The sequence below is a fragment of the Bacillus rossius genome, chromosome 3 (genome assembly GCF_032445375.1).
Source record: "Bacillus rossius redtenbacheri isolate Brsri chromosome 3, Brsri_v3, whole genome shotgun sequence".
NCBI lineage: Eukaryota > Metazoa > Arthropoda > Insecta > Phasmatodea > Bacillidae > Bacillus > Bacillus rossius.
In genome coordinates, this window is record NC_086332.1 from 40,734,174 (window position 1) to 40,760,541 (window position 26,368).

A 26,368-nucleotide genomic window follows, 5' to 3' on the forward strand; every position below is an offset into this window, starting at 1 on the left:
AGTAATCTAAAATATAAATGGAAAGGCTGTATTAAAGTTCGCATGTTGCAATTTTGTAAATTCAATTTATTTTGAATCAGTTAGTAAACGTAACCATAGTAACCTAGCGAAGTTTGTAAACAAACAAACTGCTAAGAATTATTTTTACAATCTCGAATAAAGGTTAGGCATTGCCATGTGACTGTAATGATGAAATTATTACTATTATTTTGCATTCTGTTGTATCAGTTCGCAAATATTTATTGCAGCGATCTTCAACTGTATTCTAACGTGAATGACTGTGCTTGGAATCAGTACTTTAACTCACGTTTACTGAAATGTTTACAGTGCGATTCCTCTAAAAACTTACAGCCAACTGATGACAGTGAGTATATCATATATTTTTATTGTTATCCTAAAAAAAATATCGTTAGCAAACGAACTAAGAATATTCCTCGATTTATTTATGAGTTTATTTTTATATTGCTTGTAATTAGGGTTCCTGCCATTTGGAAATGAGTTTTACACCTCTTTTTTACTCTCACAGATCTTACGGTTTTCCTCTTAAATTCCCTTAATTTGATACAGTCACCTCACCTTGTTACCCTTAAACTTGTTCTAATCGTGCTAAGTCTTTATCAACAGTGAGAGCCCTCTGTGCTGTGGTCACTAACACATCACTCTCATGTGACTAGGGTTCATCAGTTCACTCCCAACACCCCAGTGTTACTTAAATTAATATGAACTAGTCTGTACTCAAATTCTTTGGAGTCCATTTTAATCTTTCTCTTTACGTCTTCCTCCGTATACTTTGCAGTTTTTTTTTCATAGTTACTGTTACACTCCTATAAACCTGCCTGTACAGCCTATTTCTTAGTTTGCCTCTGCTGCCTTTCCACATGATGACCGGCCCAGTCTCCTTATAAGTAGGTCACAACCAGGTTCTCTCTGCAAGGAAAAACCCCAGGTATTTAGTACGTATTTATTTTTACCATACCTGGTAGATTTTCGATGTATAGACACATGTACTTAGAGTTAAAAAGTATGCCGAAGTTTCCCAGGATGACTACATGAGTCTGTCATCTCTTTCAGAATTATCTTGCACCTGCAACGGCAGAAGCAAGATGGTTGAGCAGACGACAGACGTCCCACGCTGTGAGCCTTGCCCGAAAGGACAAGTGCCCACGCTGGACAAGCGTGACTGCATCTCCTGCCGCCACTTCCACCTGCTGACGAACTTGACACTCTGCAAGCCTTGCTCACTTCAGGAAGCGGCAGGTCAGTTCACAGTTCACGGGAAGAGTGGCTCGCAGGTCTTGTACGCGGGGATCTGCGAGTACTCGAAAAATATTTGATATTCCTGAATAATTTTATATTTGGTTCAACATTTTAAATTTATAGCTATATATTTTTATATAAATTATTTGTAACCAATATATAGCCTTACACCACGTGGGACTCATTTACCTACAAAAACAAATTATTGAAAGAAAAAAAAGTATCACATATTAAACTAAGATGATTTTTTTATAAATTTAGTTTGGCATTCTGTAACATTATTCAACATTGTTTTTATATTTAACAAATTGGTGATTATTATTGAAAATAATAAATAATTCTATTTTTTATGTACATAATCAATTATATATAAACAAAACTATTTTCAAACCTAAAATTTTACTGTATGCCAGGCTTTTTAATTTTTCCTACATTTTACACCTCTTTGTTATAGTTTCATGTATATTCCTCCTTTTTTTTTACTGGATTTTTTTTTTCAACTTTTTCTTGGACTCCTGTGTAAAATGTAAAAAAAAAAGAAATTTTTACTGTAATTTAAAATTCAATTGGGAAAATATTTGACATTCGTGACTATTGTAATATTTGATTAAAAATTTGTTTGGAATGATGAAAGTGATATTGGCAGAAGCCTAGTCCAGATGCTTGTGAGTAGTGAGGGAGGATAGGGCCTATAACACCCTTATACCCACCACTGTACGAACGTGTAGTCATTTAGTCGCCAGCCCGTATCAGTTCACAGTTCCCAAAGACATTTACTTGACCGCCCCACATGCCAGCGTTTCAGTTGTACAGGAACAGCGATAACATCTCATAGAAATGGAGGTCATCTAAGCTTTAAATATTTAAACATTGTAAAAACTCTTTAAAAAATCCCATACATTTAATACTTTTCTTTTATTGCCACATTCTTCTCTTTGCAATTCACAATTCATTTTCTGTTTTAAAAAGTTATATTGTGAGAAATTATTCAATCTATGGATGGCAAAACTTTGCAAAACATCGCTAAATTTGTCGTTTCATATGTCACTTGAAATATATTGATACTGATAATATATTGGCCTGAAAATTTTGTTATTTTCGATTTATCATTCTATTTGTAAAATACAAACATTTACCCATGCTTTACTTATAAATTATTATTTAAGTGTGTGTTATTTTGAGTTCTTTAAATATTTAAGATAAAATGAATATAAAATCAGTTACTATACATACATCCACATAATTATCTACTTTCATGTCACCACCCACTTATTTTTTTGTCAAATTTATTTACAGATAATTTTAATAAAATAGTTTTTTTTACTCAAAAAAATATTATTTTATTCAAATTGAACACTATCGAAACCAAATATTGATATAAAAATATATCGGCTCTAAAATATTAATTTAAAATTGATAGTTTTACTTGAAATATCAATATTTCTGATATATTATTATATAGTTTCCATCCCTATCTAAATCTCACAAAAATTTCGGCTTGTAAAATCCCTGTTTGGGCGCACATCTGGTTCACCAGGTAACTTTCACTAAATGCTGTGCTTACGTTTGTTTGCATGTCACAGTTGTGAGACCAGACGTTACCGCTCGTGAGGTGTGGCATGTCTGTGAGGAGCAAATGTCTATAATGTTCACTTGAACTTGTTGGTGGGCTTGTAACTGTGTTGCGTTTGATGTACAGTGAACGGTCATGGCCATGCCAGGTTATCAAATGTCAATGTAGTTTTAAAGGGGGAAACCGAGGAAAAATTTATAAATATTACGATGGTATTAAAACAAGTTTGAATAAGCTGCTCTACAGAAAGAACAGTACAGATTAGCGCTGATCTTCAAAAACTCATTACGGATGTACATCCGTGAAATGTGAATTGTAACGTGCTTGAAGACAGGACACACTGTAATGAAATGGAAACCTACAGTAACAATAAGCTCTGAGCGAATAAAAAACTCTTGCACCGCAGTAATGCACTCTGGGACCAAACTCAACAGCAGGAGTCCACTTGGAGAAAGCTGAAAATAGCGGCTCACTGGTGTTGGATTGCTGAATGTGCCGAACTACTGGATTATAGATCTTTCACAGGAATTTTTTAAAGCCAATGTAGCCCATGTATTTAAATTTTTCTTTGTGTGGTGACATAAGTCTTATTTTTTTCTTTTATACCTTGAAGCTATTTAAAAAGGTTTCTACGTTGATTTTAAGTAATTTTTAGCCATTTTTAAATTTTATTTTATTTCACTAAAACACGTTGGTTTAGCTCATGGCCGTGGTATTGATGTGACTAAATAACTACTGCTGCTGTTATTTGTATGAAAGTATTGCGAAATTCTTGATCACAGTTTTAGTGAATAGGTAACCCTCTTGTTTTTTGCTGCAGTGGAGAGACATGAGAATGGATCGGTGAGAGACTACAGGACCTGCGTGGCGTGTGGCCCGGGTTCACGTCCGAGCGAAGACGGAAGGTCGTGCTTGCCGTGTGCTGCCGGGGTGTTCTCGACGCCGGGAAATAACTGCTCGTGCCCGTCGTACAGCCACGAGACCATCGACGGCGTGTGCGTCGCACGCACGCTTCTGGCGGACTGGCCGGACAATAAGTCAACTTACTCGGTGGAGACGCTGTCGGGACGCAAGGTGGAATCTTCATTCTTGAGGAAGAATCTTCGTCTCGCTGTTTATTCATGCAAGGTTAGATGTGTGCACCTCTTTCATGTTTAACTGTTGCTCTAACACAGAGATATGGTTGTTATAAAGATGATTGATTGTATTATCTTTTCGTTGTAGCAAAATTTCATCTTGGTGGAGGTTCTACAATGCTAGTACATCTCCTAAAACTGCCTGCTGTCAAATTTGATCTGTAACTTTTGCATTTAGAAATTTAAAACAAAATAAATTTTTTAACACATATATAAAAATATTGATTGGCTATTGGATAGTCTTTTTTTTCTCGATATTTTGGGAGGTGCCTTTGCCTCACAGAGTTCCTATACCTGGCTACAAAACAATGTCTTCAGCCTGTACCATTTCCGGTAGTCAGTACTCTACTTTGTTTCGTTTGAAGATGGCATTTTCAGTTGCACTGTCCACTCTTAGAATAGGCCTTACACAGGATTGGCTGATTCAATACAAATAATTAATGGTTTTTATAAAAATAATTTTTTTTAACTAATGTTTTTTAATAGAATATCTGAGTTTTTTTTTAATGAAATGTCTAATTCCACTCTAATAACAACAAAAACTTCCTCATTAATATTTATTGTGATTTACAGGCACAAAAAATTGTGTACTAATCAAGATCTCATCATTTAAATTATCTGAATTAGTTGTAAATCATACCCACCTAAATACTAAAATTACTTCTAAAATTAAAATTTTTAAATGGTTAATTCCTATTCTGTGAGAAATCTCCGACTATACTGTGAATCCCCATTCTGTGGAGAATCCTCCTCCTGTGGGATCATACCCTTGTCGTTAGTTCCCAGTCAGATGCGCAGATTTGCTGGACTTCAGTTCTTTGATATTATAACTTTACTGGTTCAACATTAGTGCCAGAAACCAGGTATGTTGTATGGGTTTCATTTGAACATGCTGAGAACTAAAAAAACTAATGTTTAAACCTAAAAAACCTGGTTCAAACAATCAAAAAAGTGGTTGGTTTTTTTCTTTTCTTTTCAAAAAACAGTTTTTTTTTCCAAAATCTTGAAAGCTACCTGTGAAGTGTCTGCAGCCACTTGTGTTAGGCTCCACAGTAGCTAAATTGACGGCTGAACGTCCTGTCGGGTGCTGGCAGCTGAGGAACGAGAAGGCGTGCCAGGCCGTGGCCAACATGTGCGCGATGGTGCTGTACCGGGACGACCACAAGACCAGCCCCTGCCGGCTGTTCCGGGACGCCCGGCACATCCCCACCTCCGACGGCGGGCCCTTGCCGTGGCTGTTCTACGGGGAGGGTGATGCCCCCACTGTTCTTGCCAGGAAGAGGATTGTCACCAGATACAGTCTCAATTATCAATCGCAGGTATTTCAAATGCCTCAAAGCAACCAAGTTTGCAGGAAAGAATTTTTTGGAATCAATTTTTAAGTTCCTGTGGGTATGAGAGGCCAGTGTAGAGAAGGGCCACAGGTTTACCAATACGTACACAGCATTCCTGAGAACTGAAGATATCAGTCTGCAAATTTTTGGGAAGAGTGGAGCAGAGTTCAGTAATAATACCTTTGAGTCGAGTTGAGTCGAGTTGAGTCGAGCTCTAAAAATGGTAAACTTGAGTCAAGCTCGAGTAGTTACAAAAATTTTTTAGAACAATTTTATGTTCTTAGTATTTACATTAATGTAACATTAGCATCTTCTACGTGATATTCATTTGTGTCATCTGAATAAGTCAATTATAATTATCAATTGTCCAAATTTATGATTTCTTTTAAAATGGAGTTTTGTATTTCCATTAGAATTTGAAAAACTCAGTAGTAAAGGCCTTTGTGTAGTTTAGTTAACTAACAATGAGAAAATATTCATAGTAATTTTTCATCATTTTTCTTATTTTAATGATTTTCACCCTACAATTTTTCCAGATGGTAATTCTGAAGGGAAAAAAATCCAATTTTTTTTTGTGCATGTTTAATAGCCTCAATGTTGGTGAGACTTTAAGCCCATTCTTTATCTTGGACAGGAGCAGAGGTTTGTAACAGAGTCATTCCAGGTGAGCCAACAGCACTCTGTAGTACTGCGAGGGAGTTTTGATGCATTGTAGTTATGTTTTACCATTGTTGGCTGTCTAGTGTTTGAATACTATTGCATACAACCAATGGTGCAGTGGCCAGGAACCAGTCCCAGATTTCATTTTTGGGAAAGTTTGGGATAGTTCACTTCAGGAACATTCTCATCATTATGTTCAGACTGTGGAAGGCAATTACGAGCTACCGCTGTAGAATCATCTTGTCTTTCTGCGCTGGTTAGTTGCAGTTATCTTTTCCGATGATCACTCGGGACTCACAACCAGCATAAAAGTTGACAAATTCCTTCAAATTCATAGTAAATTTTGTTAAGTTGGTAATGTTTGAGTTTTAGAGCTTGTATTAGCGGTGAAGAAGTGCTTTGCGAGGGGTTACTGGTCTCGGCTGTCCTGTGCGGAGCAGAGCCGCCGGCTGAACCTGACGGTGGCCAGCTACGACCCCGACGGGCGGTTTGCGGGACTGCGTGCGCTGCGCGGTGGGCCCCTGCAGCTGTGCCCCGGCTCGTGGCTCGCGGGGGGTGAGGGGGCCCTGCGGTTCGGGGTGCCCTCCCGGCGCTCCTGCACGCTGCCCGCCTCCCGACTGCTGGCCGCCGGCGACGCCCGTCTCCACGACCTCTACCTGCAGTACTGGGACGGCACGGACTCCTTCCTGCACGCCCTCCCCGTGCTCCCGCTGGACCTGGTCAGCCAGGGGAGGCACGTCAACAGGGTGAGCTCCGAGGCCGTGTGTCGAGCTGGGCGTTCGTCCAGGATTAGCTTCGACAGAACTGCGTCTGTGTGCAGTAATATGGTTTGTATCCATCCTGTTGCTCTAAACCGAGTTTAAAGCCCTCAACTGCACTGGCGTGATGAGTCTTCAGTAGTTTATCCTGTAGGTGCTAGGAAAATACAACTTATTTTCCTCAACCTTGTGGAGAAAATGTTTTGATTCAAATACTCGTTCTTGATATAACAGTGGATCAAAAATTTAGCGGAGAGGAGAAAGGTTTGTTCTCACTACTCATCCAGCTGTTGTGTGCTCAGTAATATGCACACATGAGGTATACATAGCCTGCATAGGTAACAAATGACTGTTAACGAATATGTCATTGTGAAGAAAGTTTATTTAAACATTTTATGGTTATGTTATAAGTTGAGCATACAAATGATTTGGAAATAATGGAGTTGTCTACAACGTGATTCCGTAACTATATTGATAACATCACGAACATGGTGGCGTTGATATCGTTACCACTCCTACATTCTTACGGGACAAGCTCTGGAATGTAAGGGGGGGGAGGGGTTTGGGCAAGGAAATTTCACATGCTTGTTTTGCACAAAAATATGTGTCTTTATGAAACTAACTCACAGTATTGTATTATGTACTGCAGCCCTACCTATTCTAGTTTATAGAACATGGCACTTAATATATGTCATCCACTGTATCATTATGTACTACAATCCTGCCCAGTTTAGTATATTTTGCATTTAATTATTAATTTTCAGATGATTTTAACATCTTAGGTATCTTAATGTATACTATCGTCCAACCTTTTTTTAGTGTATAACACAATTCCTAAGATGTATTATTTCCCATATAAAAAATTAATTTCCTTTCTCAATAAAAATATTTTGTCTTTTGTGCAAAACTTTTCATTCTCTACACTGTCCCATTAAATTAATTTAATATAAAGAAACACGACCTTTCATTTCTCTAGTGACTGCTACACTTATTACCATATATGTCTTTAAATAAATTTCTGACGCCTACTAAATACTTATAGTGTACTTATTTAATATCTTATGTATACTTTCAAGCTATCACATTCACCTTCTTACTTCACTCCTACTCCTGCCAAAACTTCTACTCTCATTCCAAAACTCACACTATCATTCATACTTCTTTTAAACGCTCTTCATTCGTTTGCTGTTTCATACTATATTTTCCTTAATTCCTCTGTTTAGTTTGTTATCATTGGTCAACTTCCATGTCGTCATAGATTTCCCCTACTTTCTTTTCACCCAATAAAATTATCTGTAATGCTGTGATGTACGGTATCGTGTGATGAACTTGACCCGGAAATAACACAGTAGTTTCTTGAACGTGTGTGTTTATTATTTTTCTAATGCTCTGTATTGAATCCACTCTATTGGTACTAGAAGTATACTGATTTCCTATGTAGCAGTTGTAAACCTGGTGGATATTGTTCGTTACGCCTTATGACTGTGCAGGCGTCGGACCAATCACAGTGGCAGTTGGTGCGGAGGTTCTTCTTGGTGGACGCTCTCCTTGCAGCGAAGCCAGACGACAGTTCCCCGGCTCTCGTCAGATACGTCAAGAACATGCAGCTCAGGTCGCTATGTGGCAGTTTCAGGGAAAACAACTGCTTATTTTTAGATGTTGTTTAGTTGTTGTATCAATTTTTTCTTTTGAAATTCAGCCAAAAACTGTTACTATTCTGCTAATACTCTTTCCAACCTATCACAGAGGAAACTTTTGCCATTGAGTTGTAATAAAATTATTTGCCCTTAAAGTTTTTACTGAGTCCTTGGTGACAGTGATCACATATGTGCAACGCTTACACATTGAGGGTTATAGGTTCAATCCCAACCTTTGTGATTACTCAAATCTATGGGCACCTTTTTGGTATGCGAGTGTTTTTAATCTTTTTAACTATCTCACTGCCGGAGGAAATCATGCTTCACCATATGGGATTCCCTCAATTTTTCGCTACAATTTATATTGTGAATTTTGTATTAAATTATTGGTCTGACAAAAAATAAAGTATTTCTTATCTTACTTATGTTCTTGAATTTAAGTTTCTATTAACTGGCTCCACTTTTTTAACCAATGGAAGGAAATAAGCAAATAACTATTACGTAAGGCAAGTGACTGCAAATGATAAAATATTCACTCACAAATGCACATGCACAAATACATGTACACATGTACACGTTCAAGGCTAGGTCTCATAGTTTGGCGAGTCAAAAGTTTGAATAATAATCTGACTATGAGCTTAAGCTAGTATTTAAAAAATCCAAGTTGGCGGGGTGTGGCCCTCTGTGCATTACTGCACAATGTAAAACCCTGCCTTTACTTTTATTTATTTTTGCTTAAGTCCCAGACCTACACATCATATTTTTTAACTCATCATAGTAGTTAGTACCTAGTACATACATCATTCAATTTCATACTTGTGGGGTAAAGAAAAAAAAAGTATTTTTATTTCACTGAATTAATACAGTAAAACTCTTAAATTAAGAATTTTCCCCTTTAAAAGATTTCTGTATTAACAAGTGAACATGACTTTGCCCTTGATGATTTAACCCTTCTAAAAATTCTAATTGTTAGTTGTTAGTATAAATTTTAAGTTCCATGAGAAACTTGTTAACGGCATTTGACCAGTTTCTAAATGTCCCACAGCTCAGTCTGGATGAAAGGCACTCTGCTGCGTCGAGTTGTTACATATATACACACATTCACATGTACACATGTATATGCATATGCACAGGGTGCGTGTGCGCGGCAGTGACGGGGAGGGGAGGATCTACCCTCCGCTGGTGGTGGTTGAATACGGAGAGCTTACCCCCGAGGACTTGCGGGCCAACAGGCCGGTGACCTTGACCTTCTCCACTGACTACCACATGGACAACAACTTCTTCTATGCTGTCGAGGTATTCTGCTCTCTCTCAGACACTATCTGTCCATGCGCTGTTCGAGTTGTGTGCTTAGTTGTTACATACATAGTTGGTAGTTTGCCTAGTGCCTAGTTTCCCACTACAAAGTATTCTACATTTTACAGTATGTCGTGAAATGTGCATTTAGTAACTGTTTACGTTTCCTATAACATTATTTTAGCTTCAAAAGTATGCGCTTCATTACCTACCTTTTTAACATGATTGGTACCTATACTTTTACTTTTCTCTTTTGACTTTAGTAAGTTAGTAACTTAGACATTGAGTAAGTGACTAGAGAGAGACTAAGTGAGACAATGAGCGAAGTAGTGTGAGGGTTCCTTCCTTCTAGCAGGTGAAGGCACTGTTATGATTGGGTGCCATCTGTAACTTTCACTCTTGGAGTTAATGTGAAGACAATTCTTCACAGGCGATGCGACCAAGGCAGAAAGCTTGGTCGTAGAAGGAGGACACAATTTACTTTATAGTTTTGGTACCTTTAAAATCTGTCACATTAAAAATACTTTGGTCTTTGTAATTGTTATGTGAGGTATTTTCTGACCAGAAGATTAAAACATTTTCTAGTGAAATTTTATTGAGAAACTTAAAAGGATCTGGAAAAATTGGCACTTGTAGCAAGGTTTGTCATCCACTGTGTCGTGGCACGCTAATGTGTCGTTAAGCCTCTAGACATGTTGATATATTTTGGTAAATCCAAAAAAATATATATTATAACAGGTGCTGCAGTGAAATAAGAAAATTGACAACCTTTTGAAATAGCAAGTTACGGTAGGAATCAGAAAACGGGAGTGGTGCCATTTGGACAACAAACCTTTGCCATTGACCTTAATATCGGTGCCTTGAAGACATTTTACAAAAATGACAGCCACATGGCAGCGCATTGTGTATTTCATGCTCATTACAGTCTCGCACATCATATCCAGTTCTGTTGGCGCACAGCTATTAAATTGTGGGTACAGAACTTTGAGGAATATGGTGAGAAAGAGGGGTGGAAGTGCAAAGCACGTGTGCACACCTGAGAACGTGGCAAGAGTGGAAGAAGTCTTCAGCTGAAGTCCCAGGCATTCTGTACGCAAGCATGCCCTGCAACTTCACTTATCGGATCGCAGTGTACGGCGAATATTGCACAAGAAACTGCAATACCACCCATACAAAGTGCAGATAGTGCAAACACTGAATGACCTCCAAAAGAGACCACACTTTTGCCGGGAATTGTTGGAACTCTTGAACGACAATCTGATCATAAACGATGGGGCCAATTTTTAAGTGTCAGGCAAAACTTTAGATACTTGTCACGTGCAAATCCTGAAATGCTTCATGAAAAGCCACTTCACAGTTAGAAAGTGGTAGTGAGGTGTGGCGTATCATCATTTGGAATCATCGGGCCTTATTTATTTTAAGAAAATCACGGCATTGCTGTTACTGCGAATACAGAACATTATGTTCACATGTTGAACCATTTCTTAGTGCCACAGATTGCTGATCTTCCTGTAACTGCAAACACATGTTTCCAACTAGACAGGACCACATACCATACCTCGTAGATTTCCATTAACGTGCAACAGAACATATTTCCTGGTCATCTCATGTCCAAGAACAGGGACATTTCCTGGCCTCCAAATCCCCTGACATTTCAGCATGTGATTTCTTCCTTTGTGGTCATTTGAAATGTGAGATCTCCTGGTGTGACCCACCACACCTTCCAGGAACTGAAGGATCAAATTCGGGAGGAAGTTAATCGAATACCAGTGCCAGTCCTGCAAGATGTGATGTCTAACTTCTGTAAAAGACTAAGAATGAGTGTGAAGGAAAATGAGGACCCCTAATTGATGTAAATTTCAAGTGATTGGCATTTTGTGCCATGACATGTCTGTGCCAGACGTGCAAGTTGTTCAGAAACATTCCTCACAAATCACAAGCATTGTGAATTCATGTGTGATTCTTTATATCGCTGTGAAAATATATTTGTATCGCTGGTGGAAGTTTCAAGGTCACTGCCGCACCTGGTACATAACTTTATTTAAATGTCATATCAATTTTTGACATAACAATATTTGTATCCCACAGTACAATATGATTAATTTGTTTTTATCATTTAGTTCTATAAATTTAAAACCCAGCAGTAAAAATATGAACATTAACTACCTATGTATTTAAAATAGGTAGTTTAAAACTTTATGCAGTGTGCCGCCAATTTAAGCAGTTTGTGATAAGGGTACCATGATCCGAAAAAGGCCAGGAAAGACTGCTCTAGAGGCTTAAGTGAGGAAAGACCTTGGCGTTAACTGGTAGCCTTGTTTTGGAGTAACAAAAGCACAAAATTGTGCAATAAAGCACCTATTTAACACATCGTGATTTTAAACTATCCTGCATTTTTTTTTCTTTTTCATCCCAAGTAATGGAAATAAACTGTCATGCAATATGTGAAAGGTGTTTCTGGCTCTTTGAAGGGATTTGTAAAACATTGTTGGTGAAGTGAGAGAGTGTCAACGCCTGTGACGGTGGGTGACCCTCAGGTGTCGGTGGGCGTGCTGAGTGCGCTGGCCGTGCTGTGGGCGTGCCTGGAGGCGTGGAGCGCCTCCCGTCGCTCCGGCCACCACACCATCGACCTGCTGTCACTGGGGCACGTCGCGCTCTTCTCCTGCGGCCACCTGGCCAGTGCGTTCTTCTGCGTGGTGGCGTGCGCGTGCCTGCACGGCTTCATCTTCTACAAGGGCCAGAGCAGCGCGCACCTGCTCCTGCCCGATGCCGTTCAGGAGCGGCTCGTCGCCAGCTACGTCGTCTCCGCGTTCGTGCTCAAGGTACTTGCGAGTCACTACGTCCCCATCGTGTTCCAGCATACTTGCCCATCATCTCTCTAGCTGCTGAAAACAAGGGACATAAAGAGATGTAATATTTTATTTTTTGATGTGAAACAAAATAATTGTACACATGTGATATTGGTAGCAGCAGTGGTTGAATGGTCAAATCATCTGTCTCTCACCGAGATGATCGGGGTTCAATTTTCAATGATGTTTTTGGTAATGTGTTTCAAGTTATTAGTTCGTTTCTCCCTCGCTTGCCTCGTATATTTTTAATTAATTTCTCTTATGCTTTGCTCACTCTGATAAATTCTGCATGCCTTCCATTCTTTCTTGTTTCATCGTAATATCTCTCCTTACTTCCTATGTAGCTCTCCCATGCAGAATGAAATTTATTACATGTAGTGTATGTATAATGCTGGAAGCTGTAAAGTAGCAGTGTAAGTATGGGTGTTGGAAGTGTGGTTGCTCGCAGGCGGTGGCGGTGGCACACCTGGTGTGGCGCCAGGTGACCGTGGACATCTTCCTGCTGGACTGGGAGCGGCCGCGGGCCGGGGGCTCGGTGAGCGTGTGGAGGACCTGCTTGGTGGCCAACGAGTGGAACGAGATCCAGACCAGCCGTCGCGTCAGCCCTGCACTGCAGCTGCTCTGCACCGTGTTCCTGCTCGAGGTGGCCACAAACACTCTGCTAACCTCTAACTAGTTGGATTACTTACATGTAAAGAAGTATACTCCATAGTTAGAGACAAGATTCTATGGTTTCATTTTTAAGGTCATTTTAGTTTTTAAAACAAGAGATTTCTGTATAATTGTTTTTATTTTGTATGAACTCTGTTTATTCATAATGATAACACCATTTTCAACAAATACGGCACTTACTTGTTCAGTGATACTTACTTAACCAAAACAGTGTCATTGTGACTGATACACGATGCACTTTTACAATATAATGATTTGTAATAAGGACATCTAACTACTGGGATCAATAAAAATAAATCTGTAAGTATTTGTTTTTTTTTGTATAATGTTGCAATGTCTAGTTGTAAAAATTAGTTACTAATAATAGTTGCAATATTTAAAGAAAATATTTTTCCAATCTATTTAGTACATATAGATACAGTTTGGTACCAACCCCATGCTAAATAATTTACATTCATTGAATTTAAATTGTTATAAGATTACATTTTTGTAATGTGAGATAAGTTTTGATTAAATATGTTTATTAATTTCATGAAGTTTTTGTTGCTTTATGGTTATGGCATAAAAACATGCATTTAGGTGTTATTTCTGCTTAAAGCAATTCAACATATAATCGTGTTCTTATCCATACTGCATCTTCCATTTTAAACTTTTTTGGTACTTATGTAAAAATAATGCTGAGCCAAATTTAAAGTAATAATAGTTTAATTTAAACTAACATTCAGTTGTGTAAAATGTAATTATAACAAGAAATTTGAAATTAAATAAACACTAGCAAGCAGGGGAAGCAGGAACGAAACTGGCCGGGCTGATGCTTGTCCGAAAGGTAGTGTTCTACAGACATTGGTGACTCGGTGTCTCGCTCGAGCCGTAGAGCGGCGCTGGTTATTGAATCCTGCAGATGCACTTCGTCACAGAGTTTGGCTCATCAACGCCAGGGTGTGCTGTGCAAGTCTTTAATTTAGTCGCTGATTGCTGCTCAAGATATTATTGGGGACAAGATTGTATGGTGAATTGCGATGAAACTGAAATAACACCGTAAAACATGTCAAAACACGCCGTAACACCGAAATGCAAGTTAGGTAAATCATGGAATTAAGTAGAATTTTTTCAAAACTTAACTAAAATCATCAGAAAACATTATCTTTCAATGTTTGAAATTCAATGAATCTTATTTCTAGACAAAACATTTTACCAAACAGCTTGGGTAAAAAAAAAAAAATTACCGTATTTACTCGCATAATGTCCGCAGTAATTTTGCTACATTTTTGACAAAAAAATGGGGTGCGGACATTATGAGGTGAAGTCCGAAAAAAACTTTTTTTCCCTCAAAATTTTACGTTTTGTGTAGAGTAAAAAAATTGTTCTCTCATAATTAGCTTACAAGCAGAGCGCTGGTGACTGGCGACCCTCTGCAGCGGACGTGAGAAATGTGACAGGTGTCGAGATAATTGGGTGCCGGCGATTAGTGGAAGACGCCACTCATTTTTTTTCTTCTCTCACTCGTGTGTGCGCTCTTACATTCAGAAGCTGCAGCCAGCCTACACAAAATAAACGCTTTGCGTGAAAATATATTTTTTTAATCTTTCATTGAGATGGCCACTGACGGCACGGGGCAGATGTCTAATATCTGCATTAGCCGGCGCCGGCGAGCCTCCCTCCCTGTCCCTTGCCCACTGTGTGTATATAAAAACCGTGCGCATGTACCCCCACCACTTCTCCGCTACCTCCCCTACTTTGGAACGTAGTGTGAGTTGACGTGTACTGGCTTGTGCTATATATAGCCCATCCCCTTGCAACTCGCGTGACGTCTCAGGCAGCTGCGCAGTGGAGTGCGAGTTTCTGAGTCCGGACGGTTTCACCACATTACAAATCCCTCTCAGCGACCGCTCCGGAAAAATGAACAACTCAAGGTCAAAGCATTGTTGACAGCGTCGGTAATTTTCCATCCCGATACTGTGGCTTTCAGGGGTGGCCAAGGTTGCTTTGTCTGGTACGGACTTTATGCGGATTTTAAAAAATTCCATTTCAAGTATTTAAAAAGAAATGTGCAGACATTAGGCGATGGCGTACATTATGTGATTAAATACGGTAATTCTTTTTACTGTGAATTTCTTAGTGAATCACTTTCAAATCTTGCTGATTTATTTTTATTGGTCTGCTTTTATAAAAATAAAAACAATAACGTGGAAATCTTCTGTTTTAAAATTCAAATTAACTAAAAATAAAACCATCAAATCTTGTTTCTAACTATTATAATTATGTGTTACTCTAAACCTTTAACGGTTGACTCCTTGAATCAGGGTTCACACAAATATTACGACAGCATGGTTAGAGTTTTTGCAGGTGTTTATAGTTTGTTTCTCCTGGCAGGTTGTCGGACTGAAGTTCTGGGCTACTCCCGACCCTGAGCTTCACTTGTCTCCTCCCGCACATGTACAGCAGAACATGCCCACGCTCAGCGTGACGTGCCGATTCGCTGTCGGCATCCTGGTGTACCTCTTCGTGTACATCTTGCAGGTCAGCCAAACACACATGGTTTTTAGGAGCAAATTTATTCAAAAATGCCGGCAATGGTATGTGCAGATATTATCTTGATCAAATAAAATAGCAAAGTGGCAAAGAGCAGCTAGATGCATGGGAAATGGCAGTATAACTGTGTGTGTGAGATAATGTGTATTGTGTAATATATAAAAGAGTGAAAACATGATTTCATTGAGGAATCACACTAGTATGAAAATTATGAGCATAAATTATGGTACTTAAGAAAATGAAAAATGTTTTAGTACCTGGGAAATGCATTAAAGGAAAACGGAGGTATTGGAACATATTGGAGGAGAGTTGTGAGGCAAACTGCTTGAGGTCCCTTTATGGTACAATACCTGATATTCTAATGGAAAAAAAATATATATCATAATTAATTTTTTTACACTCATTGTAATATTTTTTTTATCATTGTCCTCGTGTTCACATATTTATTTATTTATTGAATTTTTTAAGTAATACAAAGTATCATGTTTGAGCAGATGAAGTATAACACTGACTGAATGCTGTACTTCTCCAGTGGCTGTTTGCTGTGGGGATATACGAACGCTACATCAAAAATGAACTCTACAGCTTTGTTGACATCTGCTCCATGGCCAATATCAGTGTGTTTATCATGGCATGGGAGAACTATGGGTTCTACATTCATGGGAGGTTAGTACTTTATGTCTATTTGTTGGTTTCATTAGTTTGTGTGTTTCATTAGTTAATTAGAATTTAGTTGTTGCTTGATGGTTTTAAGTTATCTACATTTTTTCATTCATACCATTCATTCATTCATTCATTCATTCATTCATTCATTCATTTATTTGCAGTCACACATAAATTTTTTTGAGATGTTGATTTAAAAAGTGTTTAGATTTGCACAGCCAAGTGACACAGGGGGGAAAATAACATAATTTTCATCCGCTTCCACTCCATCTTGAAATTCTGCACATTACAGGTATTTTTTGCTTTAGTAGTTGGTTTTGACATTTTTTTTTGTTATTCATTATGTTTGTCCTTTATAAAGCTGGAGTCACAATGCCATGACGAACACAACACGACAGGCTTGACATGCTCATTAGCCAGTGAAATACAAGATCGCCGTGAGTCAACATGACAATATGTGCCCCGAGGGCCTGCCAGAAATAGATTCTATTTCTAATTTCATTGTTTTGTGCTACACGAAAAGCACAACGGAAACCTTACAGAACTAAACCTAAAAATTTTTTTTCTTACCTGGTGACATTTATGTTGAAAAACAAAATTCTTTGTTTCACGCTTGGGTAAACTTTCACATTTGTAGTGTGATTTCAATGGTTTATTACATTTATTTTTAATTTTGAGCATAGTTAACAGTAGAATTATATTCTGTCCAGTATCAACATATTTATTGTTTGCTTCCTTGAATCTAAAATAAACTTTATCTCACTTAGTGCAATAGATGACTAAATGTTGCATTGTTAATGTTATACACTTCAGCTATTAACAGGAAATGAATGATTCCTGTAAGGTGTACAATGTTTATGGTTCATTATATACTGCATTTTATGGGCATTTGGTTTGGAATGATTTGCTGACAGCCATATTAGTAGGGTTTGTCGTGTTAATGTTGTTGTGGTATTGTGACCCTACGCTATTAACTCTGTCGTGCTGGAACGCTGTACGATGCCTAACCGGGTCTGTAATGTCCTGTTCATCGCGGCATTGTGATTCCAGCTTTACACATAAAATAGCACTTTCAAGTTACTATAAATGTTCTCTCAAATCTAACAATTCTCTCTCCCCCCTCTGCCAACCAGAAATAAAGCCCCAGGCTACGCCACCACTGCTGGTGGCTGAAGGGGGGGTGGGTGTGTGGCAGGTCGCCCCACGGGTTCGCCGACACAGACCTGCAGACCGTGCTGCGGCAGCTGCGACGCGAGGAGGAGGACCTGTGTGGCCACCGGGGGCTGCTGCCCGGGTCCGACCACCAGACCTTCGAGATGGCCCTGCCCGCTCGACTGCGGCAGCTCTACTCCCAGGCCGTGTCTCCCCTCACGCAGGTGCTCTCTCGACTCCCAGCGTTCTGGCTGTTGTTATCGTCGACAACTGCGCAGGTAGCAGCTGTTATAACGTACCACATACGTATCAGGACGCATAGTTCTACTTTTTGGTGTCTTCTTGACTAATAAAAAATTTAGCGAGCATTCAAAGGTAATCTGAATAGCTTGATTAATCTTCATCAGTAAATATACATGCTTATTGTGGGTGTCTTATTTACTTTTTTTTTTACAAGTTATTGAAAAAAGGTTGAAACTATGATACAAAATTGTTTTCTTTCCTCTGTTTCTCTTGACTTCTTAAGAAAATGAAAAATCTAATTCATAATTTTCAGGATATGATTGAAGCTAAAAATTACTTAATGTTCACATCTTTGTGTCACTTGGGTAAGTAGATATTTCAATGGAATTAATTGATTTGTGCTTTAAATGAAGAAAAGGAAAACTTTAAATGTAGTGATATTTAAGTTCAAAGCTTCTTTGTGTGGAGATTTTCTTATTTTTTTTCAATGTTACACAAATTTTTTGTTGTGTTGTTGGCAGATGAGTCAGGTTTCCAAGCGACTGTCGTTGACTGCGGCCGGTGGGCAGAGGGCACGGATGGCTAGCAGTGACCTCGACATTGCTGTCCAGACGTACCGCAGCGTGAACAAGTTCCTCACTGCGTACCTGGAACACGTGAGTCGCCTGGTGACGCTGTGGTTGTAGAACTTTGTAGTATCTTTGTAGTATCATTTTCTGAAACAACGTGGCAGCTTTGGCATGATCTGCATGTTTGTAAGTACAATGAAAATAAAAAATTAACTTTAATATTTAGTCTCTATTTTTAATTTGTTTGTTTTTGTGTGTTCGTCCTGTATGTGCTCCTAAACCATTCTTCAGATCTCAATTAAATTTAGCACACTTGACATTAAATATAAGAACACTGTTATTTACATCTGATTTTAACAAAAGTTAATTAAATACATGGGATTTTGGTTTACACTATGCTTTCACACAGCAATAGCTTCCATGGACTTAATTTCCTTGTTTGTGCCCAGTTACACTGTAAGTGGGGACATCATCATCTTTCGATTTTTGTTCAGTCTACATAAGTGCAATGTTACTTTGGCTGTCAATGAAATTTCGGTTAAGAGTGGCAAAATTTACTATTACTGCTTCTGGTTACAGGAACTGTGTTCTGTTATGTATTGCGTTTGTAGGGGAATGAATTCCAGGAAACAAGTTAATAATTTTTTCTATTGAATTTAAAAAAAAATTCAAAATCAAATTGAAAAGCTAACTTCAAAATTAACAACTTTCTACCTCGTGTCTGCAATGCTAGCAGAGCTGAATGTCTCGGGTGATGTTTATACTTTAACATGTTGGGTCGTGTCTGGTGGAGCCGGCATGACAATTTAGAAGGTGATGGATAAACAGTTTGCTGTGTTTGCAGGCACTGAAGGATATTGACTACGAGGTGACGGAGAAGACGTTTATGGAATCACTTATGGACATTGAATTCACAGAAAATGCTGGGAAAGGCATGTTCTACATTGGTACGGGTTTTTCATTTGCTTTTTTACTAGCATAGTAACAAATGTTGCCTCATACGGCTTGTACTAAATAATGAAGAATAATTTTGTTAGGAATTACATGAGGTATGTCCATCACAAGTCCAACTGTTTAGAGCACAGTTATGGCTATCATGATACTCTTATAATAGAGATTATGTGATAGGGACCTGAGGCATGGTCATCACTTCCCACCCACCAAGAGGCAGACTTCTGGCTGACAGCTGGTAATATTTGTGGTCCTCGAAAGTGCAACTTGTAACGGGGCCCTGCAATGGAGCGTCCATGGATGAGCGAGTGGGGGAAATGGTAGTGCTTTAAGAAAACCTACCGGCCACGTCATGACTCATCAGCACGCATTCCATTTTGACAGTGTTGGGATTAGACCCTGATCATAGTCGTGGGAGGTGAGTAATTTGGTAAACTACAGCACCGTGGTCTTAAGAGTATTGTGGTGAGAGAGAGGCTGTGAGATAATTAAGTTGGTTATGCTTCAGTTATATGCTGTCCATGGTGATGTGCTGTGGTGTGATCATTTTGTATTTTGTAGTAAATCAGAATCGTATGCTTAAAACACAAATTAGAATTGAAAGTATTGGCTTCAATGTTCCTACTTTCAATAGATGCTTTCATCCTTTATTAGGTACTATGAGTAAAAATAATGATATTTTGTATAGATTGGTAAATAATTTTAACACAGAATCAATAGTATTTTTCCAATAGAAGAAAAAGAAGCTAGTGTTCGTACCTTACTAGCTTATTTTAATCCATCCATATTAATTCTAAATGTTTACACAACAAAAGTGATGTATTTGCTTGGTATATCATATGACCTATCCAATAGCTACATATCTTCGTTATTAACTGTTGTAAGAGTGGTTATAGTGTAATGTATTGTGTTAATGGGTTTGTTGCTTTTTTGTCCTAATTATATTTATTATCTGCATTAGCTATTACTTGATGTTGTAAGTCCTCTTTGTCTTGTCTTTGTTTTTTTCCTTTGCTTTTTCCATTTCTGTGAAAGTTTGTTGTTTTTTTGTAATTATTATTATTTTATTTTATTTTTTTGTAATTATGTATGGTGTCTATCACTCCGCTGTTGTAAGACATGTCACAATTTCAAATAAACAAATAAAAATAAATAACGCACAGTCAGCGTAAAGCAACTCGCTTTGTGGTACTCCTCATCCCTGAACGTGATGTGGAGTGAAGTACCTACAGCAGAATGCGTAGATGAACGCGGGAAAGTTGACTCGGTGCTTGTTGTCTGTGGTGGGCACTTCCTGCAGTGCGTTAGCCCAGTGAGCACGGTTGCTGGCTGTCCCGGGTTTGTGTCCAGCGCACGAACCGCAACCCTGCCTGCCGCGTGTGGCGCTGAGTGAGGCTTGCTACCTTGTTACCCGACCTGCAGCAGCATAGTCACATTATACCACTGCCTGCCTCATTACCCTGGGCCATGTTGAAGAAGGGTACTTGTTTATGCAATCAAAAAAAAAATACTGATTTTGTATCCCGTTACAAAATTTTGGGCTTTATGTCATGAAACTTTTTTTTCATATTTTGATCCTGCACGAAATTAGAAATTTTTAAATGCTTTGAAGTTCTTGTTTTAAGTGTACCAAACTTACAACTGCTCAGACATATATGTCGTATGTCTGTCTTTCAATTTATGATGAAAAAATTCAAATTACCTAGTTTACTACAGAAGTGACATATTAAACATATTTAAGAGACTAAAAACTTTGTCCATCCATGGGCAAAAAAGAACTTATCCTTACAAAATAAGCTTTTCAGTGTTCAGGATAAAAAAAAGTTAAAGTGTGATCTAAACATGATTTTACATTTTTTGTGTCATAAAATACCCTGCTATACTGTCTGTACTTAAAGTTGCTTATTATGTGTGTACATATACTAATTTTTGTTAAAACCAAAAATTTTAATCTTTTAACTGTCTATAACCAAATTCTAAAAACTTTAATTGGTGTAAGTTACTTAATTTATGGTCACTTTTCTTTTACATAACGCTATATATAACTGTCAAGTTGTACCATTAGAAGTTTGATAAATGCAATGAATTTCACTTTTCCACTCCTAAATGCTTGTAGCATTTCTAGTGTTGACGCATTGCATTGTTTTAGTTAAGTTAAGAAAAATTTTTAAATATTTATTTATGATTCTTTTTTTTTTTCCTAAAACATTTTAATAATATTTTTTTCTTCATTTCTGTAATGTATTTTTTGTTTCAGACAATGGTCATTCTTTTGGTAAAGTGATATTTTATGGTAACGAGTTCACGCTGGCGACATTTGAGCTCATACTATTCTCTTTCGTGGACATCATGTTTCAGAACTTTTTGCTAGCAGCAATTGTTGTTGCTGTGGTTGGGAAGGTAAGAACTGAAAACCTCGCATGTGTGAATTCTGCTTGCAACCTGGTTTTATGTGTGTCATTTGATTTTAATGTTTCGAATAATTTGATGGTCATCAAAATACAATGCAAAATATGTGTGATACTTTTGTCCATTTCTTTTACTGCAGTCTCTGTTATGGTTCTTGCAGTTGCTAATATCTTTCTTACAGAGTTCGGAATTGTCAAGAGAGGGCATGCTATGATGCGGTTGAAGTCACTTGCTATGTCACCATCAACATATTATAATGCCTAAGATATTGCAGACATTGCTTGACCATGCATGATGATGGTTAACAAGTTAAACCTGTGCAAATACTAGGGTAGTTTTTTTGAAGCAAATATCAAATCAAATTTTTGAAATATTTGCGAAGTCGCATCGAATTGCGAATAGTAAGTTCCCTTATTGTATAAAATACAGGATTGAAGTCAAAATAATTGTTCAACATTCGTAATGTTTGAACTTATTAAGTGATTGACCAATTAGGCCCTATGTATGACATCATTCATTAGAAATTATAAAATAACCATGCATAGTATTAGTATTGAGCATTCATAAAAGCAAACATAGGGCCACTTTTTGATTTTTTTAAGTAACCAATTTTATCAAGCAAAACATTTATAACACAAAAAAAAAAAACCTTTTATATTTTCATGAGCAAATCTTAGGCTTCCAATGTTTTAAAGCTTTGCAACAAATGTGAAGGTAGATGTCAGACATGAAGCTTTGCATTACAATCGATGCTTCAAATAAAATGAAAGGCAAATTTTCTGTCGAAGACAATTTGAGTATTAAAAATAGCTTTGATTAATTCACTTATTTGAAGCTTCGCATAGGTCTATTAAGAAGTGTGAATTAGAATTTCCGTCGTTAAACAGTCACTTCCATAAACACAGACTTCTAATGCTGTTTCCGAAATGCAAACACTACACTTCAGCCAATGTTTTGGGAGTCGCGCGAACACGGCATAGACCGTCAGCTGGGCGAAGAGCAGCTTCACGCAGTGTTTTGTAGTTATGTGTGCATGGCTGCCCTCTGAATCTTCTGGTATATTTTAGCTCCCCTATTAAGCACCACTCGTTCAGGGCTTCTCAGTAGCTGTGGTTGTAATGCCTCTTGCTCACGTGGGGAAGGTTGCAGGCAGGTTCGATGTGGAACTCTGGCATGACTCAAACTTGTGAGCATTGTTTTGATACCCAGGTGGTTCATGTAATGTTGGCAGTCCTGTCACCTTGAGCCCCTCTGCATGATCATGTGATTGTTTTACAGCCTGTTTGTATCATAGCATAGCAAAGAATACCAGTTTGTGCTAAAATACATTCTTTTTACTTATACCTAAAGACAAGATTATATGGTGAATTGTGATAAAACATGCATGTCAATACCTACACCATATATCACTGAAATGCAAGTTAATACACCATAAAGCACACAAATGCAATTTTAATCATGAAATTAATCAGTATTTTCAGTCCAAACTTAACTCTAATGACAAATACCTAATATTTTAAATATGAAATTTAATGATAGTATGTAATTTGTTTAGCATGATGTTTGTACCCCACTTTAATAAATAAATAATTGGAAAAAGTTTATTTTTTTTTTAAATTTTGCAATTGTTATTAGTTAGTAATTTTTTACATTACGACCTTAGAACATTTTTCAAACAAAAAATTAGTAGAATTTTATTTTCTTTGTTTCGAAAAGTTAGACATGCGTATCATAAATCATTATGGTGATAAAGTGCATCATGTATATGTCAAAATGACACTGTTCTGGAGAAATTAGTATCATGGAACATTTAAGTATCATATTTTGTCAATAATATGCTATCTTTTTGAATAAACTGATTTCATAGAAAATAAAAACAATAACACAGAAATCTCTTGTTTTAAAAACAAAATTGGCCTGAAAACAAAACCATAAAATCTTGTCTCTTCTTATACCTTACTCATTGTGGGTGCTGCGTTTTAGTGTGAATATTCCTATGCTCTTGTAACATAGAGCTCCAAGATGATGGCAGCCAATCATGTTGGCTCTCTTTCAGACTGTGGCTCTGGTGAGGAAAGTCTGTGGAAAGAAGAACTTGGCGAAGAAGACATTGATAGATGAGAGGTTTCTCGTTTAGTCATGCTCAGCTCTTAGGAAAATGTGCAAGTACAAAAGACAGAATATTCAGTAGCGAAATGTGCTTCCCCTGATATATACCATCCTTATGAATATTACAGATATATGCTGTAATATTTAAGCTATAAGACTGTTATTGTGTAATCTGAAACAAACAAAGTTAGTGATGTATGTGACACAGTTGCCGACCCTCAGAAGAAAAATATTTCTATGTTTTTGTAAAGTTTGTAGCTTGTGCTTGTGTGAAATAGTTTTATGTAAAAGGAATTTAAAAAATATTGACGATGAAGAATATAATACTGGAACATGTTGTACATGACTAATATAAAACCAGGTGAGTCACAGATGTTTTACATAATTGTATGATGTATGTGCAGTTTTGGTCAGCCTGTCACACGCACTCAGCCCAATGGCTAACTTTTATCAGACCACATGATTTATCCTTTCTACAGTTTCAGTTTGGAATTATTAGCCAAATTATTAGGATGAAATTATATAAATTATATTTTCCTAGCTTTTTTTTAAATATTTTTATAGTCGGGTTCAAATTAACACTCTCCAGCAGCAACCACTGAGAAGAAATAACTATTTCTCATTGACTAATGCACGTGTAATAGTTTTGCTAGACTACAAATGTGGACTTCAACCAGTGTTCAACACTAGGTTTGTGGTTTGGTGAGCCTAAAAAAAACATTATTTGTACTGAAAGCTGTGGCCAGCATTTAAAAATAAAAGATGTGGATTTGTTATCACGAGAGAATGAACAGCTCTGGGGAAGAAACAAAAAAAAAATTCTTGCCAAGTATTCCTCGTTGTGAGCTGACCATTCTCTGGTCTGCGACTTGATCAGAGCTCAAATAAACTGGAAGAACTTTCTTAGAAGCAAAATGGGTGTGATGAATTGCACATGAGAAACAAGAAAACACTAGGACAAGCGCCGACTGAAACCACAGGGTTGAGATAGCCTGGCCGTGTGAGGTGAGCAGGGAAGCAGCAAGAACGGACCAAGATTTAAAGAAGGGAGGGGGAAGGTGTAGACACTTAAGGGGAAATGGAGGTGATCTTTGTTTGAATAAACAAAATTTTGAAGGTAATATGTCCTTAATCTATTTATATAAAATCTAGTCAAACTTGTGAGTGATAATATAGTAAATATTATTAAACTTTCACACTTAGACAAATGCCTTATAAAAAGAATAATGAAAATACAGTGTTTTATCGCATAATCGTCGCACATTTTATACTAAAATCATATTTGAAAAGTAGGAAGTATGATGTTTATGCGAGAATTTTTTTTTTTCGTTCAGTAAAGTTATTCATAAAAACAAAACCCATTCATGGAAAGTACGTTTATTTAAAAAGTGAAGTATAAAAGGGCAAGCCAAACATTTAAATTAATAAGTCGTGCAACAGAAACCTTTCACCAACTTTAAATAGAAAAACAAAATCTGTGATCCGAATGCGAGCCTGAACGAACACATAACTATCGTAGTACACATTTACCACGAAAGAGTGTGGGCCATCAAATGTAGTTAACTGGGCACTCGACAGAGAGCGCGCGTTGCATGCACTCAGCAAAATAACGATATTTGACTACGTGTGTGCGCTCTATACGGGAAGCAACATAACCAAACATGAATGATGCCAACTAGCGCTGGCTACATTTTGATAAGCGGTACACAGTGGTGATGCAGAAGAACAGATAAAGGCTATATATAACGTTTAAAAACGTCTTTAAAATAAAATTTACATATCAGACAACTACGTATTTCTGCTAATTAAATAATTGGTCATGTCCGAAAAAATATTAGATTTATACTTTAAAATACATTGTTTTATACAGAAAAAAATACCTACACAAAGCGCTTGGAAACTAATAGCGGGACCAAACACATCATGCGACGTTTACAAGAGAGGTTTTTTTATCCAAATTTTGACGCCCTAAAATATAGGTGCGATGATTATGCGCGTGCGGTGATTATGCGATAAAAGAGGGTATAGTAAAATAAATAATTAAATGTTTTAAAATGAATTACACACACTGTGCTAAGATAGTATTTTTTAATGTAAATTACATAATTGATACCTTTGTAAATTGTAATTAGAGACATTACAATTTTTTTTAACATGTACAAAATGTAAAAGTTTTTATTTACAAACATTGAATCAGTCACCAATAAAAATGTTCTCATGTAGACTTCTTACAATATGTCACATTATTTGTACCAGTATGATCCCTTGATTTAAAGCATTCTGCCGAGTTCAACAGTTCTTGCTATGGTCCGCAGAGATTCACTTCTTAAAGTACAGTTTTGAACAGCCACATAAAAAATATAGGACTGGGATTTAATATACATTTATGGTGCCCACAAACAGAGAAAATACACATTTTATTTTCATACATTATTAATTTGCACAAAAATATATATATTTTTTTATTTTTAAAATTGTAGGTATGTATGAATTTCTATGTTGCAAAACTTTATTAGTTGGTGCTTATACAACCTAGTATTTCATATATGTATATTTAGCAGACTTACA

The 26,368-nt window shown here is 37.3% G+C and overlaps 1 protein-coding gene across 2 annotated transcripts; it reads left to right on the forward strand.

Moving 5' to 3' along the window:
• Positions 1-136: 136 nt before the first annotated feature.
• Positions 137-25,021, forward strand: LOC134530561 (meckelin). Of its 2 annotated transcripts, XM_063365497.1 has the most exons (16): positions 137-364; positions 1,072-1,257; positions 3,651-3,958; positions 5,061-5,285; positions 6,401-6,706; positions 8,209-8,330; positions 9,489-9,651; positions 12,189-12,473; positions 12,949-13,143; positions 15,546-15,692; positions 16,237-16,370; positions 17,563-17,743; positions 18,284-18,418; positions 19,176-19,278; positions 21,540-21,682; positions 23,748-25,021. In XM_063365497.1, the coding sequence occupies exons 1-16, from the start codon at positions 187-189 to the stop codon at positions 23,826-23,828; spliced, it is 2,892 nt and encodes a 963-aa protein (XP_063221567.1). In that variant the 5' UTR covers positions 137-186; the 3' UTR covers positions 23,829-25,021. The 2 variants fall into 2 exon arrangements, with proteins under 2 accessions (XP_063221567.1, XP_063221566.1); XM_063365496.1 differs by lacking the exon at positions 23,748-25,021 and having other exon boundaries at positions 148-364; positions 21,540-22,181.
• Positions 25,022-26,368: the final 1,347 nt, after the last annotated feature.

Coding starts and splice junctions, on each gene's coding strand:
- LOC134530561 (XM_063365496.1), top strand. CDS start 187: ATGATGAAATTATTACTATTATTTTGCATTCTGTTGTATCAGTTCGCA. Junction 6,707..8,208: donor AGGGGAGGCACGTCAACAGG/GTGAGCTCCGAG, acceptor ATGACTGTGCAG/GCGTCGGACCAATCACAGTG. Junction 8,331..9,488: donor GTCAAGAACATGCAGCTCAG/GTCGCTATGTGG, acceptor GCATATGCACAG/GGTGCGTGTGCGCGGCAGTG.